Raw genomic sequence first — 13,581 nt, 5'->3', positions numbered from 1 at the left:
AGGCTGCTACCTGCTGGAATATGGGACAGATCAGCGAGGCTGCTACATGTTGGAATCTGGGACAGGTCAACTAGGCTGCCACATGCTGGAATCTGGGACAGGTCAACTAGGCTGCTACCTGCTGGAATATGGGACAGATCAGCGAGGCTGCTACATGTTGGAATCTGGGACAGGTCAGCTAGGCTGCTACAGAACGGTTCAAAAGAAACCAAACAACACTGCACATCAATCGAACTGTTGACATAATTAAGACAATATGTCACCGTCATATAAATCAACTGTTTTTCTAAAGAAGAGAAAGGCGTTTCCGCACAGTCAAATGAGACAGTCTATTGATTTCGAATATTTTACTTATTTACTTGCGATAGCTCACATCATTTGGCTATTCTTCAACATGTGCAAGCAGGTTACACAGCGTGCCCAAAAGTGAATAGACCAAATACAATCCATAAGAATTGCGCAACAACCAAACATTGCCATTAATGGTCAAGCAAGGGATGATACATAAGTGCATAAACAGTCGGGACTGTAATTGCTATAAGATAGTTAATAGCCTTGATAGGCCTCTTGGTAGCTTGAGACTCACCAGCGCGTATTGTCATGATAGTGCTCCAGAACAGAGTATCCAAAGAAACTCGAGTCAGGTCCACGGAACACAACAGCATGTTCTAAGTCAATGTTGTAGGAGTGAACTACAGAAACAGACAAATACACGCAGAGAACATCCAAAAGGCTCCTCTTCTGATTCAGAACATGACCCATCCTTTGGCGCATCCTTGAGAGAAACAACACTATGGAAGAAGTATATAAAACAAAACAAAGCCCTTCAAGGTTTCAGTGCTAAAGAAAGAGTTACAAAAACGAACAGTTCTGACTACTTTCTACTTTCTGAAGTCTAGCACTATAAACACGGAAAAACGATCGAGAATAAAAAATAACGGTCCGTTGAAAAGTGACGATCTCGTCAGCTGCTCTGCAGACTGTGAATCTGAAGAACTGGTGTCTGTCTCCAGCACCGAGTCGCTTGCGGTGGTGATAAGTGCGGTCATGGTAGAAGGCGAATTTCTCAATGGGTTCCCGGCTCAAGCTTCACATTTCACCAAATAATCCGCCTCGCGCTTCCAACTTTTACGAACGACGATGCCCTCTGTCGTTTGGTATGGGGAGCGAGTCAAGGAACAAAGACGAATGGCCTGTTGATGTTTTTGTCATTGGCTGCTGATGTTTGATATATGTCTTCATTACTTGTTAAAATGTTTTGGAAACGCTTCCTTGTAAAATACTAATGCTTGGTTCAGTTTCCCTGGCCATTCCCTGCTAAAACGTTAGCATTTGGGAAACCGTGGTTTGCTGTCATACCTTGTCCATAAAATGCCTGTCGGGTAAGGAAACCAATATGTATTGTAACGACCCTGGGTTTATACGCGCGGATATCGACTCTGCCGCTGGAGCATGCTTTTGCTGCACAGTCGATAGCGCGCTCGACTTCGGGCAAGAAGGTCAAGGTTTCGAGATCTGCTCCCTGCCTGTTTCATTACATTGGTGTCAGAAGTGATCGGACCTTGCAACCACGACAGTGTAGGTGCTTGGCCGGTGAGCGCGTTCATATAAGAGCGTGGAGTCGCTAGCTAGCGCGAGGATGCGCACTTTGAAAGGAGGGAGTAGTGTAACGACCCTGGGTTTATAATAAACGAGGATATCGACTGCTGCTGGAGCATGCTTTTGCTGCACAGTTGATAGCGCGCTGGAGTTCGGGCTAGAAGGTCGAGGGTTCGAGATCTGCTCCCTGCTGTTTCATTACAGTATCTTGTACTTTGGGTAAATCTATCCCTTTAACAAGGACCTAATCCCTTGAGTTAAATTAAATGTAACAGTCAACATAGATTACTGCTATTGTGGCAGCCAAAGTAATTACTGAGTAAGTAAAAAGGCTCTTATTAAATCTTACCCATTTCTAATACAGATGTTACTCATTTCCAAACCTGAAAATGTGTTATGAAACAGATTTCCTTCATTTCCTCTGTCAGTTTGCAAAACAGTTCTATTAATACTTATATGCTTCCTGAAGTGAAATGTCCTGTTTTGATTAGAGCTGGTGTTATTCTGTTCCCTCCGTAGTTAGAAAACAACCAGGTGATCACTTCATCATCCTCAGAAGCTTTCATCTTGTCATACAGATCAAAAAGGTGGAAACACCTCGTTCTGAAACACCCCAATAGGTGATCATTCAGGACAAATTTACAAAATGTCCTCCCGAAATACAGCATCTCTTACTGAAATATACCTGGTCATACAGAATGAAAGTCATACTTGAATATAGCACATGTACATACTGTAAACAGCATACATACGGTATATTCACTGAGTGGAAAAAACATTAAGAACACCTTCCTAATCATATGGAGTCCACCCACTTTTGCCCTCAGAAAAGCCTCAGTTCGTCGGGGCATGGACTCAACAAGGTGTCGAAAGCGTTCCACATGCTAGTCCATGTTGACTCCAATGCTTCCCAGTTGTGTCAAGTTGGCTGGATGTCCTTGGGAGGATCATTCTTGATACACATGGGAAAATGTTGAGCGTTAAAAACCCAGCAGCATTGCAGTTCTTGACACAAAGCGGTGAGCCTGGCTCCTACTAGCATACCCCATTCAAAGGCAGTTAAGTATTTTATCTTGCCCATTCACCCTCTAAATGGGAACACATACACAATCAATGTCTCAAGGTGTAAAAAATATTTCTCAACCGGTCTCCACCCCTTCACCGACTCTCTTCTCTGTATATATCAATGATGTCGCTCTTGCTGCTGGTGAGTCTCTGATCCACCTCTACGCAGACGACACCATTCTGTATACATCTGTCCCTTATTTGGACACAGTGTCAACAACCCTCCAGACAAGTTTCAATGCCATACAACTCTCCTTCCATGGCCTCCAACTGCTCTTAAATGCTAGTAAAACTAAATGCATGCTCTTCAACCGATCGCTGCCTGCACCTGCCCGCCCGTCCAGCATCACTACTCTGGACGGTTCTGACTTAGAATATGTGGACTACAGGTGTCTGGCTAGACTGTAAACTATCCTTCCAGACTCACATTAAGCATATCCAATCTAAAATTAATCCTATTTCGCAACAAAGCCTCCTTCACTCATGCTGCCAAACATACCCTTGTAAAACTGACCATCCTACCGATCCTTGACTTTGGCGATGTCATCTACAAAATAGCCTCCAATACCCTACTCAATAAATTGGATGCAGTCTATCACAGTGCCAGCCGTTTTGTCACCAAAGCCCCATATACTACCCACCACTGCGACCTGTACACTCTCGTTGGCTGGCCCTCGCTTCATACTCGTCGCCAAACCCACTGGCTCCAGGTCATCTACAAGACCCTGCTAGGTAAAGCCCCCCCTTATCTCAGCTCGCTGGTCACCATAGCAGCACGCGCTCCAGCAGCTATATATCTCTGGTCACCCCCAAAACCAAGTCCTCCTTTGGCCGCCTCTCCTTCCAGTTCTCTGCTGCCAATGACTGGAAAGAACTACAAAAATCTCTGAAACTGGAAACACTTATCTCCCTCACTAGCTTTAAGCACCAGCTGTCAGAGCAGCTCACACATTACTGCACCTGTACATAGCCCATCTATAATTTAGCCCAAAAAACTACCTCTTCCCCTACTGTATTTATTTTGCCCCTTTGCAACCCAATTTATTTCTACTTTGCACATTCTTCCACTGCAAATCTACCATTCCAGTGTTTTACTTGCTATATTGTATTTACTTCGCCACCATGGCCTTTTTTTGCCTTTACCTCCCTTATCTCACCTCATTTGCTCACATTGTATATATTCTTATTTTTCAACTGTATTATTGACTATATGTTTGTTTTACTCCATGTGTAACTCGGTGTTGTTGTTTGTGTCGAACTGCTTTGCTTTATCTTGGCCAGGTCGCAATAGTAAATGAGAACTTGTTCTCAACTTGCCTACCTGGTTAAATAAAGGGACAATAAAAAATGTCAAAAAATAAATCTACGCTGATTGAAGTGGATTTAATAAGTGACAAGGTATCATAGCAATAAGGGATCATAGCTTTCACCTGGACTCACCTGGTCAGTCTGTCATGGAAAGAGCAGGTGATCCTAATGTTATATACATTCAGTTTACACCATTTACAATATTCACATTTCAACAAAGTGAATAATGAGCAGAGGAAGACAGAACATCTGAGTAAATAAAATGTATTAGCATTGTGCCCTATAGTACAGATTCACTTTGTGTATTTACACTTTACATTATGCTGAGTTTCTCTTTTATTGTCTTCACAAAATATAAAGTAGAAAAGCTGTGGGAAACTAACAAGCCAGGGTGTCTAAAGTGGTACAGTTCAGGGACAGGAAGAGACAGTTCAGGGACAGGAAGAGACAGTTCAGGGACAGGAAGAGACAGTTCAGGGACAGGAAGGTACAGTAAAAAGGTAATCTCATCCATATAAATAGAAAGTAGATTCATATTTAGAATCCCTAGAAATATTCTACATATTCTATTTCTACGATTCCATCACACAGTCATAAGGAGGAAGTGACCCACAGTAGAAATACAACCAAAACTCTACTGATACAAACAACCTAAAACCATAGATCAACTGAAAAAAAACACAACCAAAGAATCAACTTGAAATCACAATCAACCCAATGATCAACAAAAACTTATTGCACAAGCCATCTGTATAATAGATATATAATTAACCCTGGGAAAAAAATAACTATTGTATAATCCATGATTTAAAATCCGTAATTTCATTGTGTGAAATTAGATTGGAAGAAATAGCAACTAGGATGATCCTTACATGGTCTATTTTCTACTTCCCTCGTACCATATCCACACCCACACCCACACCCCCCCACACACCCACACAGCAAAAGAAAGGACAGAAAAGTAGAAGGGCTAGATCTGGTCCACAGTGGCGCAGCAGTCTGCAGTCCTTCAGCAGCAGTTAAGTCCATCTCCATCCTTAAAGTACCAGCATCATGCTGATACCTGACCCTCATCGTAGCCAGGGCTGAAACAACAGGGAGAAGAAAGACACAGGATTACATTAACTGCACATACAGTAATATAAACTCAGTAAAAATCCAAATAACTTCACAGATCTTCATTGTAAAGGGTTTGAACACTGTTTCCCTGCTTGTTCAATGAACCATAAACAATTAATGAACATACACCTGTGGAACGGTCATTAAGACACTAACAGCTTACAGACGGTAGGCAATTAAGGTCACAGTTATGAAAACTTAGGACACTAAAGAGGCCTTTCTACTGACTCTGAAAAACACCAAAAGCTGCCCAGGGTCCCTGCTCATCTGCGCGAATGTGCCGTAGGGATGCTGCAAGGAGGCATGAGGACTGCAGATGTGGTTTTGTCTCACCAGGGGTGATGGTTGGATTTGCGTTTATCGTCGAAGGAATGAGCGTTACAGAGGCTTGTACTCTGGAGCGGGATCGATTTGGAGGTGGAGGGTCAGTCATGGTCTGGGGCGGTGTATCACAGCACCATCGGACTGAGCTTATTGTTATTGCAGGCAATCTCAACGCTGTGCGTTACAGGGAAGAAATCCTCCTCCCTCATGTGGTACCCTTCCTGCAGGCTCATCCTGACATGACCCTCCAGCATGACAATGCCACCAGCTATACTGCTCATTCTGTGTGTGACTTCCTGCAAGACAGGAACGTCAGTGTTCTGCCTTGGCCAGCGAAGAGCCTGGATCTCAATCACATTGAGCACGTCTGGGACCTGTTGGATTGGAGGGTGAGGGCTGGAGCCATTCCCCCCATAAATGTCCAGGAACTTGCAGGTGCCTTGGTGGAAGAGTGGGGTAACATCTCACAGCAATAACTGGCAAATCTGGTGCAGTCCATGAGGAGGAGATGCACTGCAGTACTTAATGCAGCTAGTGGCCACACCAGATACTGACTGTTACTTTTGATTTTGACCCCCCTTTGTTCAGGGACACATTATTCCATTTCTGTTAGTCACATGTCTGTGGAACTTCTTCAGTTTATGTATCTTATGTTCATAAAAATACTTACACGTTAAGGTTGCTGAAAATTAACTCAGTTGACAGTGAGAGGACGTTTCATTTTTTGCTGAGTTTACTACTTTGACTGGTAAGTTGCTTAAAGAACAGAATAACAAATATCAACCCCCATCTGACCTAAAACACCGTTTTGACTCCACTAAAGCCAGATCTAATATATTGTATGCTTGTACACAGTGCTTACCAATATACCTCAATACTGTAACAGACAAGAGATAAGACATGTCTTCCCCCTCCACGTTCCCATTGCTGTAACTGATACTGTAGTCAGAACAAAGTGCTCTACATGGTTATTGTTGTTTAAGATGCTGATGATCTGGAAGAGATGATCAATATACAGTGCATTCGGAAAGTATTCAGACCCCTTCCCTTTTCCACATTTTGTTACATTACAGCATTATTCTAAAAGTGATGAAATACATTTTTTTCCTCATCAATCTACAAACAATACCCCATAATGACAAAAGCAAAACCAAAAAAACAGATACCTTATGTAAGTATTCAGACCCTTTACTATGAGACTTGAAATTGAGCTCAGGTGCATCCTGTTTCCATTGATCATCCTTGAGATGTTTCTACAACTTGATTGAAGTCCACCTGTGGTAAATTCAATTGATTGGACATGATTTGGAAAGACACACACCTGTCTATATAAAGGTCCCACAGTTGACAGTGCATGTCAGGGCAAAAATCAAGCCATGAGGCCGAAGGAATTGTCCGTAGAGCTCAGCGACAGGACTGTGTCGAAAAGATCAGGGGAAAGGTACCAAAACATTTCTGCAGCATTGAAGGTCCCCAAGAACACAGCAGCATTCATCCTTCTTAAATGGAAGAAGTTAGTAACCAACAAGTATCTTCCGAGAGCTGGATGTCCGGCCAAACTGAGCAATCGGGGGAGAAGGGCCTTGGTCAAGGAGGTGACCAAGAACCCAATAGACACTCTGACAGAGCTCCAACGTTCCTCTGTGGAGATGGGAGAACATTCCAGAAGGACAACCATCTCTGCAGCACTCCACCAATCAGGACATTCTGGTAGTGGCCAGACAGAAGCCACTCCTTAGTAAAAGGCACATGACAGCCTGTTGGGAGTTTGCTAAAAGGCACCTAAAGACTCTCAGACCATAAGAAACAAGATTCTCTGGTCTGATGAAAGCAAGATTGAACTCTATGGCCTGAATGCCAAGCGTCACGTCTGGAGGAAACCTGGCACCATCCCTACAGTGAAGCATGGTGATGGCAGCATCATGCTGTGGGGATAATTTTCAGTGGCAGGGACTGGGAGACTAGTCAGGATCGAGGGAAAGATGAACGGAGCATTGTACAGAGAGATCCTTCATGAAAACCTGCTCCAGAGTGCTCAGGACTAAATTCAAAGAGTTCAATCTTGCTTTTCAATGTCAATACATTTAAACTGGGTCAAAGGTTCACCTTCTACCAGGAAAACAACCTTAAGCACACAGCCAAGACAATGCAGGAGTGGTTTTGGGACGAGTCTCTGAGTGGCCCAGCTAGAGCCCAGACTTGAACTCAATCTAACATTTCTGGAGAGACCTGAAAATAGCTGTGCAGCAACACTCCCCATCCAACCTGACAGAGCTTGAGAGGAACTGCAGAGAAGAATGTGAGAAAATCCTCACATACAGGTATGCTAAGCTTGTAGCATCATACCAAAGAAGACTCAATGCTGTAATCGCTGCCAAAGGTGCTTCAACAAAGTACTGAGTACAGGGTCTGAAAACTTATGCAAATTTGATAGTTTATTTTAATAAAATGTAAAACAAATTCTACAAACCTGTTTTTGCTTTGTCATTATGGGGTATTGTGTGTAGATTAATGAGGAATGAAAACAATTTAAATACATTTTATAATAAGGCTGTAACATAACAAAATGTGGAAAAAGTTAAGGGGTCTGAATACTTTCCGAATGCACTATAAGCCAAGGTAATGTCTGTAAGCAATTGCTGACAAAGCACGGACTGTGTGTGAGACTGTGTCTGTGTGTGGTTGCATATGGCTCATCGTTAGTAGCTTTACAACAAGGAAGAACAGATGCTTACAATTGCTTTTGTATCCTCTTTCTCCAGAACCTGCTGAGCTTGGTCTGGTGGGAACTTGAGCATGGAGGTTATGACTTTAGCCATCGTCTGTGGGAGGGAAGAGAAAACACAGAAATTACTTAGCCATATGACAAAGAAAAGTAGGATACATTCAAATAGGCTGTTTTTTTAAACCTTTTTTTTCCATTTGAAAAAACCTTAAACTTCAACTTTAAGGTGGGGCTGTGGATGTTAATGATATATGTTGGGAAACTGATGACAGTTTCACAACTGCATTTTTGGAGGCAGTGCTCTCAATGGCATGGTGTTACGTTCACCAGTTTGTGTTGTTGTGGGTTTGTACGCATATTTCAAGAAGTGGCTTCCTGGATTCCTAAAGCACCCGATTGATCGGCCCCATCACTGATTGGAGCTATGACCCCTCCCTCTCGTCAGGGGATACAGCTCTCTCTTCAATTACAAACTCCTTCTCCAGCTTGATAAAAGCCTGTGTTCCTTCGTCAGAAGAGAGCTTCTTTTTATGTCCTGTGTTGGTCAGTGAAAGTTTTGTTGATATTATTATTTTGTAGCCGCTCCTTCAGAGGTATGTGTATGACAATAGGACGTTAATTTTTCACTTATTCTGTTTCATTGGTTCCCATAGTGGAATGGGAACACACCTTGGGAGTGTTTAAGCAAGAGGCTTGCGGGCATAGATAACCCGTAGTATTTAATCTGTCTATGCACACTAGGTCAGACCTGGGCGGACCACCCCCTGTATTTTGGTTAGCGCCCAGGCGGTGCTAAAGGATAGGCAATTAGTGGGAAGGCAGGTAAGGTAGGAGAGGGGATTCCTTTACTAACTTTCTCTGATTTGGTTCCGTCCAGCCCCTTTTCCCCACATTACCGTGTTACGGAATAATAAATTCCCTGTAAACTGTATTTATCTGCCTCTGTCGTCCATCTCATCACCTACGATCACACAACTTTTTCACTCCATGGGGGGGAGTTGGCGTATGTAACTGATGGGTATCCCGCCACATGATTCCAATGTTTTTCAGTGTCAATTCTTGGCACCCGGGTTTGGATCATGGCAGTGGACCTAGTACTAAATATCCTGGTTTGTCCAACCATTCTCCCAGCCCAGATCCAACATTGATGCTCAGTGAACCACTGTCTAGCCATTCACAAACGTCAGATCCCCGACTGCAACCCACGACAATCTAACATTGACACTCAGTTAACCCTTAACCAGCCATTCACCCAGCACAGATTGTCCACAACACCCCATAATGAACCAACTTGGGAGTCTAACTCTGTGACCCTCATCACGATCATATCCAAAATGGAAGTTCAGTGAACCCAAGTCCAGCCATTCACCACCTCAGATCCCTCACTGCAGCCCATAAGGCTCTGGGAACCCCTGCCCTCAACACCACCATCAGCTACCCAATCAAATAAGCCTGCTCACAGAGCAATTAACCCATTATCTTCATCCTAATCAACTCCAGGTCTATATGCCAGAGTTAGCAGCATGCCTTAGCTATCCCATAAATACTGGGCCTAATCATAAACAATGCTGCTGTTTGAGGAAAGCAGGGCAACAACCACCGAAAGATCTCTTTGTGTGCTAGAGGAGCTAAACAAGGCCAGCAAGCCTTTAAAATGGCAGCGTGCATCACGTGAATAGTATATGTCTCGGGCCAGGCCTCCTTCAGGACATCCTTCCATTCACAGGGAGGCCATAATGATATGGCTATGATATACAGCTTACTGAGGACCTAGAGGGTAACCCTACTAGCTTTATGTGAGTGTCTGATACCCCGCTGACTTTAGGACCGGGTCAACTAGTACTGTTAATTCCAATGCAGAATCATTCATTAGGCCCTGTGCTAAACAAAAACAGAAACACACAATTACTTTTGTATAGGTTTAACTGGGTGATTGCTCTATGTGGGAACGGTGACATCTATTGGCCTCTCTTCATCCAGCCTCCTTTCCCTCCATTTTCTATCGCCTCCTTCTCATCCCTCCTTTCCCTCCATTTTCTATCGCCTCCTTCTCATCCCTCCTTTCCCTCCATTTTCTATCGCCTCCTTCTCATCCCTCCTTTCCTCCATTTTCTATCGCCTCCTTCTCCTCTCACCTTTTCATTGAGGGTAAGCAACTAGATACATGGCAACGTATCCTGAGCTGAAAAAAAGGGAAGTGTGATACCGGTTGTTATATTTCAAGAAACTGGGATTATGAGCTCATATGACCCATTTCAGGAAACAAGGCATGTGTTGCGGATCACTACTTCACACAAGAGCTATTTGAACGTAATCTTTTTTTGAATTATCAAAATGCATTTTGGAACATGTGAACTTTCATGTGCCTTAATAACAAACTTGTATGCCATCTAAATACGAATAAATTTTAACAATTTATGAGCCTAGCTGGTTTAGCCACAAAAAAAGACAACAACCTTCCCGCTAGCCATGATTGGCTGAGATAATGTGTGGGCTGGACATGCCGAGAGTGGAGTTGGTTTTGGTCTGCCATGTAGCACGCTTCTGGCGTTTTAAACTGGTCAGTATGAGTAGGTAATCCTGTCTAACGTGGCTTTTTATTTTTATATATCTATATCTATAACTGTTGCTCTCCACTTTCTGGAGGACCAAGTTTTGAATTCAGTGGAATTAGAGTATGATAGCTAAGGAGGTGGAGAAAACACCTGTCTCCGGGTTACATCTTCAAACTAAGATCAACCATGGCATCCGTGACAGGGAGAAACGTCCAACAATGATGTATATGGGTAAGACAGCTAGCTACATTTTCAGATATTACACGTTTCTAAATTTGACAGTAGTTTTCATTTCAAGTTAAAGTGTAATGTTAGATAGCTAATCTTAGCTGGGTGGCTCGCTAGCTTAGGTTACATGTATGATCTTATTTGTATCTCAGAGCCATTTGCTTGGCTAGTTATAGCCTAATGTTAGCTTGCTAACATTGAAGCTTGTTGGTTAGCTACCTGCAGAATCATGCACGGTAGTAACATCATGAGTTGGGATTATGGTTAATTATTTACCTAGCTAGCTACATGTTTCAACAAAAGACTCCACTAAGCAAATAACCATTTTGGGTGCATTCATAAATTAAACTCGATTTCAGAGCGCAGAATAACTGATGAATTTATGAATGCTCAACACCTGTTGAATATGGCCGGTGTCAATAAACATCTGGAAAAAACGTAATCAAATTACTGTCAACAGCACAGTTAGTCACCAATGCTCTGGATAACACGAAAACAGCCTAACCAGCTCTGCTAGGCCGAGTAAAATGGTCAGAGTGGGGTGTGTAACAAGCTAGCCAATTACTTCCCCGTTGTTCATCAACTGTAGTGTATGATACAATTTTGTAGCTCTGTCTCTGCTTTTATCCAATGTAAAGAAAATAATTAAAATGTTGCTACATAAGACTGAATCAAGGCGGTGGGTCACATACGTGCACTGTCAATGTTCCCTTATCAGAAAAAGGTTACTTTAATCCCCTAAAGTCGATTGACACGCCGGTGAATAAAATCTAATTGGCATAATAATAAAAAAATCTGTCAGTTTCAGCAAGAGATGTTTTTTTGCATTTGGATGCATCTCAATCCACCCCATCTGCTGATTTAACACTTCTGCATCCGTGGTGAAAGGTGACGGAGCGGTGTTTGTCAGACCATGAGACATCCCAAAATCAATATTCTCAAACGACTGTAGCGCCCGAACAGTTTGACCTACTAACTATTATGACCACTTTATGGAAAGGGGAGACTCCATCCTGGATGGTGCAACAGTCAAAAGCACTGCACCACAGTGCTGAGGCGCCACTACAATGTGACCGTCTGTTTGTAGCGTCCGAACCATTTGGGCTACAAATGTGTCCCACTGTGGAAAGGGGAGATTAAGACCCCCACAAATGTCACAGGACTCATCTGAAAGAAACCAGGACCAGTTTTAAAATATGAATGGAAGTAGTTTTGTGCATATCCAAAAAAGTGTTTAAGATGTGTAAAAAAAATATTTACTGAGCTTTGTTATATCTCATAGATATAGGACAAACACTTCAAAACCTTGTTTCTTAGCAGTTATTTTTTGACCATCTTTTTTCACATTTATGAATGTGTTTCTCTGAGCTAATGTGTTTCTCTAATCTATATTTTAACAAATCATTGTTATAAATGTTTTTGAAACCCTAAGGGGTTCTAAAACTCAAAATGAAATTGCAAAATGATCCATAGAATAATCTTAAAACAATTCCATATGTCAGCTTAGGACACCCCCCCACCCTAATGGCTTAGACTTAAGAATGAATGCTAAATGTGCATATTGATTAAATGACCTTGGTTTCCCGCCCCATCATGTACTCAAACAGGACCTTCCTCAGGTACTCAAACTCTGTGAGTTCTGAGAAGGACTCAGCACTGTAATGGCGAGGATCTGGAACACACAAAACAAAGGTCAGGTTAATGTAGGAAAACATAACACATCAGCTCATAGACACTGACACTTGACAATGTGACTAATTCACATCTATGATGGAGAAGTATTGAATGCTCAGTTCTCAACTTCAAGAGCTCATTAATAACCTTTTCTATTTACACACACCATTATAAATATATACACACACAATATTATCTGTTTATATATAAATAAATAAATAGCATGTGTGTCTATGTAATGATGTGTGTGTCTATATAATGGTGTGTATGTCTCTCATGGTGTGTCTGTTGAAGTTGGAAGTTTACATACACCTTAGCCAAATACATTTAAACTCAGTTTTTCACAATTCCTGACATTTAATTAGAGTAAAAAATCTTAGGTCAGTTAGGATCACCACTTTATTTTAAGAATGTAAAAATGTAGAATAATAGTAGAGAATGATTTATTTCAGATTGTGTTTCTTTCATCACATTCCCAGTGGGTCAGAAGTTTACATACACTCAATTAGTATTTGGTAGCGTTGCCTTTAAATTGGGTCAAACGTAGCCTTCTACAAGCCGCCCACAATAAGTTGGTTGAATTTTGGCCCATTCCTCCTAACAGAGGTGGTGTAACTAGGTCAGGTTTGTAGGCCTCCTTGCTCGCACACGCTTTTTCAGTTCTGCCCACCAATTTTCTATGGGATTGAGGTCAGGGCTTTCAAATCAAATCAAATGTATTTATATAGCCCTTCTTACATCAGCTGATACCTCAAAGTTCTGTACAGAAACCCAGCCTAAAACCCCAAACAGCAAACAATGCAGGTGTAGAAGCACGGTGGCTAGGAAAAACTCCCTAGAAAGGCCAAAACCTAGAAAGAAACATAGAGAGGAACCAGGCTATGAGGGGTGGCCAGTCCTCTTCTGGCTGTGCCGGGTGGAGAGGAACCAGGCTATGAGGGGTGGCCAGTCCTCTTCTGGCTGTGCCTGGTAGAGAGGAACCAG

General features: G+C 42.4%; 2 protein-coding genes across 4 annotated transcripts in view; both read right to left on the bottom strand.

The window, feature by feature from the left end:
- The window catches only part of LOC135511874 (integrin alpha-9-like), a 201,312-nt gene extending 200,289 nt beyond the window's left edge, over positions 1 to 1,023 (bottom strand). The window contains 1 exon segment of the mRNA XM_064933377.1: positions 587 to 1,023. Coding sequence (XP_064789449.1) covers positions 587 to 774 — 188 coding nt within the window. The 5' untranslated portion in view covers positions 775 to 1,023.
- Positions 1,024 to 4,032: 3,009 nt separating this feature from the next.
- Positions 4,033 to 13,581, bottom strand: part of LOC135511872 (golgin subfamily A member 4-like) — a 54,301-nt gene continuing 44,752 nt past the window's right edge. For all 3 annotated transcript variants that reach the window (XM_064933374.1, XM_064933375.1, XM_064933376.1), the window contains 3 exons: positions 12,498 to 12,595; positions 8,151 to 8,237; positions 4,033 to 5,057 (listed from right to left, as the gene is read on the bottom strand). In XM_064933374.1, the coding sequence (XP_064789446.1) occupies positions 5,043 to 5,057; positions 8,151 to 8,237; positions 12,498 to 12,595 (200 nt within the window). In that variant the 3' untranslated portion in view covers positions 4,033 to 5,042. The remainder of the gene's footprint in view (positions 5,058 to 8,150; positions 8,238 to 12,497; positions 12,596 to 13,581) is intronic.

This window comes from Oncorhynchus masou, chromosome 24 (genome assembly GCF_036934945.1).
Source record: "Oncorhynchus masou masou isolate Uvic2021 chromosome 24, UVic_Omas_1.1, whole genome shotgun sequence".
In the NCBI taxonomy this organism is placed as follows: Eukaryota; Metazoa; Chordata; class Actinopteri; order Salmoniformes; family Salmonidae; genus Oncorhynchus; species Oncorhynchus masou.
This window is presented reverse-complemented; position numbering and strand designations above follow the sequence as displayed.